Genomic DNA, 6,000 nt, shown 5'->3' on the forward strand with positions numbered 1-6,000 from the left:
TTTGTAAATTGACATTTGATTTAAATACACTTGAGTTTAAAATTAAACTAATATGTTGTATTATTTGTGTAACAGACCAAAAATACTTAAATAAATGATGGGTTTACACTGGCAAGCTAAGGTTTGTACAATTTTTTTTTTCCGACTGTAAAACGTAAAAAAAGATTTTTTTTTTAAATTTAGGCAACGTTTTTTAATCTCTCTGGATAATAAATTACACACACGTGTATAGTTATAATTTTGATTTTATTGATTTCTCTGTAAAATTATTACTCTCACCAATTTTGTTTCAAACTGTTTTGGAAATATACGGCTTTTGTCAGTGTAAAAGGTTCAGGAAAATCGAGCAGGTTTTACATGTATACAAGTGGTTAATCACATTATCATGCTATGATGTCATACGTAGAGTGTTGATAAATGACATTGATATATGACACACTGTGTAACACTCAGACAACCTTACACTGTCTGACAAGACAATACTTCACTGATGAATTTATCATATCTGTACAAACATTAAACAAGCATACTTTTCTTAGGTCATGGTATTACATTTATGTAGGCTATATAATGTTGGTTAAATACAGTTTAGAATCTAAATTCTTTGTTTAAGTCTAATCTATACATGTAGACATTTAAAACATGGATAAAAACATATAACAAACAATTCAAATTGTAACTTATATCTGTACAGAGAATCACAACTATTACATAATAGACGATCAATATTAAACTCTTGCCAAGCTAAATATCTTAAATGGACTTGTCCATCCTTCAATCTGGACAAAACCATTCATTATTTTTAGGGGAAATTTGAACTTAGTACTAACTGAATAGTGAAAAAGTGCAGACCATGATCAGACAGCGGGCTTAAGGCTAAAGCAATCAGTTTTTTTCCCCCATATTTCAAAGCTTAATTATTTATATAAAATTATTCCTGACAATAAGATTTTGAAATATTTAACACAGGCATTACAGAGTACAATTGCATTACAGAGTACACAGACTGACAACAAGTCATGTGACCTTCACCTTGGCTGATCTTTTTCTCTGTTTAAGTAACTTCATCTGCAACCTGCAAAATAATTTAACCTATTAGACAAAGAGTTTTACAGCCTTTTCTGTTAATAAAAGTGCTATTTACACTTTTAACTTGAATTTTCTGCATGTCAAATCAGATATTTTTTGTTTTGTTTTGTTTTTTGCTTATAAAGGGAGGTAACTTTTGCAGAACATTTTTATAATAATATCTAGGTGACTGCTCTTTGTATATTGTTTACCCCATGAATATTTATTTTTGATTTGGGCAGACTTCTTTGTCTTGCGGGTGGGGAAGAATTTTGTATAAGTTGTTATTTGGTTGTGTTGTTATTTTTGTGTGACAATTCTATATATAGAACAATACATTTTGATTGATTATATTGCCAAGAATCTGCTGTATGTGAAAAAAAACTACTTTTGGTTACAAGCTAAAACTTGACTGACATCACTTGTAAATGATTATGAAAATTGACTGATTATATTCCCAACTTAAACAGTACCTGGATAGTGACTTAAAATTTCCTGGTATAATTGGTCGTATCTTTAATATCCTTGGTGATACCTGTAACCAAAAGAACAATATTATGTGGTTACAGCTAGTCACTGTCAGACCAATGTTCTGTGGTTATACAGGTCAGTGTCAGTGACCTTAAGTCTAGGAAAGTAGTGACCGTTAGTGACCTTTAGTCTACGGAAGTAAATAATCATGTTGTTGATGCAAGTTTCCTTGGAAGTCTTTGAAAAGTGCAGATTCATTGGTCAGAGCCAATGTCCTCAAGTTTTTAATATAAAAGTGCAATGCCATATTCATACGGTCAGTGACAATGACCGTAAGTTTATGGTATTTTTGCCAGTGATGTAAGTCTAAAACAAAGTAAGAATTTATCCAGTCAGAGTGTAGAAGAACAAGTCCCTGTTGTATTACCTATATTATGTTCTGAAGTATAGAAATATGGAATCAGTATGTCATATGAACCTTAACATTTTTCTTTTACTTCAGTCATACATTATTTGTGTGCGGAATTTATAAATTTTCTCAGACTCCTGGGGGATTGGATCTTCCAGACTAATCTAATCTTTTATTCTATTTGAAAAATTTAAGTGCGTCTAGCTCTTCTGTATTCCATATTTGTCAGACTGAAAGTCATTTTAAAGTGTTATTGGTATCTAAAAGTTCTGAGAAGATGTTGCCTCAGTGTGTGAGACCAGTTTATCTGTTTCTTTAATTTTATAAAATTCCAATGGTCTAGTACTCCTATGGCAATATCAAAGCAATCAAAACTGAAGGTCGTTTGTAAGTTTAAATCTTGACAAAATAATGGATTTTCTCTCCTTTTTGTTTTGTTTATTCATTTTAAAGCTATAAATATTTTCGTATTTGTAACAGAACACTTGACAATCAGACAATTTATAATGGATTTAATATTTGCAATTTTCCATTGCTTATTGTAGACACTGTTATCTGTTTAGACTGTATGACAATGATGAAGCATAAGTCTACGTTAGGTATTAGTTGGTCTGATATTTTATAAAAATTAAAATTTGTACCATTTTATGATTTCAGGTAGTATATGTTCCAGTAACTACGCCTTCTACAAGTCAAGAGAAACTTCTCGAGCATCAGATCTCACAAGTTCAAGAGCATCAAGTGCGAGTACGTTCCGTACAAACTGACACTATGTTAGACCTACCGCCACAAATCCCTATCTCCAAAGATGGAGAAGAGGGTTATATTGAAAGTCAAAAACATATAATACGTAGTCGATATATTGATCAGCTATTTCGGCCTCCTCCTAATAAGACAGTACATGATAGAGAAAGCCCACCCCCTTATTACTCTAACTCTGCCAGTTTAGAAAATTTAGGAAAGCCCCCTACCAGAATAGTGAGAGACTCAAACGGTTGTCCGAGGATGTTGAGATGTTATAGCATGTCTTCAAATGTTTCTAATTCTTCATCATCCGCGAATGGGCACAAAGATGTGCAAAAAAAGACTGTGACAAAATCACACAATAGGACTTTGTCTACAAATTCAGCCGGCAGAAAACCTAGAACTGTCAGTGATAGTGTTTCACCAAATGAACAGACAGACGAACCACCTGATTACACAGGTGTGTGTTCTAGTGATTATAATAAAGTTAGTCCGCAAATGGACAGTAATGTATGATAGTGTGCTGACATCGTGGATGTGTAAAATGTGAAAACGTCACTATGAGTGCTGTTAGATGATAGAGTGATGGATGAACTTTCGCCTCAGAGGCTGTGTGAATTTTACAAGATTGGAGTAAATTATAAGATATATCATGGATGACTAGTGATTTATTTAATTTGAGGACCTTAAAAGGTTGCTTGGTTATTATCAAGACACTTCTAACAGTTCAAATGTGATTCCCCCCTTTTACATTTTTTTTTTTTTTGCGCATACTGGACGGCGACTTTAAAATTTCACATCATAAATGTATATATACAGAAGGAAAGTAATCATCCACATTAACTTGGTGTGTAATAGATTTTCAGTGAAATGTGATCAAAATATTGACCTGAAAACATTAGGGCAAACTTTTGTGTGATACAATTCGTATTTTCGTTTGTAAAATGGGTGCCAATATAGCTTTGAATTTGTTGTTGATGCTGAGGGGCTGTGAACTTGGGGATATTTTGACTGTGATAAATACTCATATTATTTATAATAAAAATAAAACATCCGAATCTTGTTTAAAATTTTGGTCTATATCATAGCATTATATACCGGCAACTTTAAAAAAAAAGTGAATATACCTGGTATCATCAAACATGGTAATTTTAAGCTCTGTATGCTTTGACAAAGAAACAGATTATTTGTCAGGCACTGAAAACTAAATATAAACATGATAATTACAATAAGGTTATTAACTTTTTGTGAATGAATTATGTCACATACAGAAAAACAAAATGTTTATGTAGTTTACTTGAGTTGTTTAGTATTATTCCTCTTATAGCTGTTTCTATACAACTAACAGTATCTATAAACCAAGTTTTTTGTAGCAATCAAAATATCTATTTATAGACACAGTATGTCACAGTCACATTCATGCTCAAATTCACAGTCTGGTTCAATATATTCAATGTGATATGAATGCTTACAGAACTTTTGATTGGTTAAAAAGCTGATCATGTGATATAAATAATGAAATGTCATTGGTCATGTGATAGCTGTTGAACTATTGAATAGGCCTTTTTTTCCCTTTACCTTTTTTGTCAGCTTTATAAGAGGCTAAAAACTTGTCATTGGTTGTAAGAAAATGTAGGCAAAATCTACATGTAATTGTTTGGCTTGGTTTTTGTTATCGTAAGGCCATGCCAATTTATTTCTTGATTTTATTTATTTTGAAATGAAAGGAAAGAAATAAAACAGAGTTGTAGATATTAATTAGCCTTGACTATGCTGAATTTGTTTAATCGACTTTTCTTGCTTTAATATTAGAACAGTTCATTGTTAGCGTAACTTTAAGGTATGACAGTACTCAATATCAAAATAAAGCAGTCGAATATGAAGATCGGACTGCCTTGAAGTATAGACTGGTACAGCTTGTATACTGATGTTATAACCAGGTTATAATAGTTGTATAGACTAGTCTGATGTTATAGCCAGGTTATAATAGTTGTATAGACTGGTCCAGCGTTTATACTGATGTTATAGTCGGGTTATAACATATTGAGGTTTAGGAAGTTAAATATTTTCTCCAGCTTTTCAATGTGAGTCCGGGGGAACTGAGAGGAGCTGTAAATACCTTGCTCTCATGTAGCATGCTGCTAATTTCTATATTCCAAAAAATGACAAATTGTTACTGCAATTTCACAAACTCCTTGCATTTATCTACACTGCTTTATTCAGTAGCCTACGAATATTACAAAACAAATTACAAATAATGTTTACTACCTTGCATTATCATCTCAGAAAATTGTCTATTCTGATATGTTTTATAGACTCTTTTATACTGATTTCTTAGTGCACTTGGTTCAGACATTTGTTTTTTCCAGGGTCACCATTATATAGGTTTCATAACACTAGAGACAACATTAAAAAACTGTAAAAGGACATATGGTAATGAATATTTATATGATTACAACAAAGATCTGTTAATGATTTTGTTATTATACATTTAGTTGTTGTAATTATGAACAGAATGGTTTTGGGCAGTAGAGTTATCTTGAGATCATTGGGTTTAATGTCAAGGTCATAGTTACACTGTAAGAGCTTTGTCGGCTGCTTAATAACTTGAGAAGACAAAAGGTTAGGTTTGTGAAACTAAGTAGGGACAATTCTGATTGCAAGTGGATGGCCCTCATTGATTTTGAGACTAAAAGGTCAAAAGTCAAGGTCACAGTGACATTTAGTGTAAAATCCTTGTCCTTTCAATAACTTGAGAAATAATAAAACCTAACTTTGTGAAACTATGTGAGGAAATTGCTTATGACAGGTAGATTATCTCTATTGATTTGGGACTTTTAGGTCAATGGTCAAGGTCATAGTGATCAACCATGTCTGATCAATAAAGTAAGTAGGAATAAGGCAAGGTTTTTGAAACTTGGTTTTAACACTGCCAATGACCTGTAGATAACCCTTCATTGATTTGAGGTCATTTTAGATCCAAGGTCAAGGTCACAGTGATACTTTTTTGTAAAATCTTTGTCTGATCAATAACTTCAGAAGGAATAAATGTAGTTTTGTGAAATTTCCAAGTGGCATTGACTTTAGCTGGATAGTGACCTATATTGATGTTAGGTCATGAGGTGAATGTCAAGGTCACAGAGACATTAAGCTTTCTACCTTAGTCTGATCAGTAACTGGAGAAACAATATGCCTAGGTATGCCAAACTTAGTGGGGACATTGCGCAACCAATAGATGACCCATGTAATTTTAGAGGTAGATAGACGAAAGGGCAAGGTCATGTTGGCTTAGTGTAAAATTCTTGTCT

At 32.5% G+C, this 6,000-nt stretch overlaps 1 protein-coding gene across 4 annotated transcripts in view; it reads left to right on the forward strand.

Moving 5' to 3' along the window:
* Positions 1-4,515, forward strand: part of LOC132717164 (uncharacterized) — a 124,437-nt gene extending 119,922 nt beyond the window's left edge. For all 4 annotated transcript variants that reach the window (XM_060700573.1, XM_060700572.1, XM_060700574.1 and 1 more), the window contains one exon: positions 2,606-4,515. In XM_060700573.1, coding sequence (XP_060556556.1) covers positions 2,606-3,208 — 603 coding nt within the window. In that variant the 3' untranslated portion in view covers positions 3,209-4,515. The remainder of the gene's footprint in view (positions 1-2,605) is intronic.
* The last annotated feature ends 1,485 nt before the right edge of the window (positions 4,516-6,000 follow it).

This window comes from Ruditapes philippinarum, unplaced genomic scaffold (assembly GCF_026571515.1).
Source record: "Ruditapes philippinarum isolate M1 unplaced genomic scaffold, ASM2657151v2 ctg683_1_1_1_1, whole genome shotgun sequence".
In the NCBI taxonomy this organism is placed as follows: domain Eukaryota; kingdom Metazoa; phylum Mollusca; class Bivalvia; order Venerida; family Veneridae; genus Ruditapes; species Ruditapes philippinarum.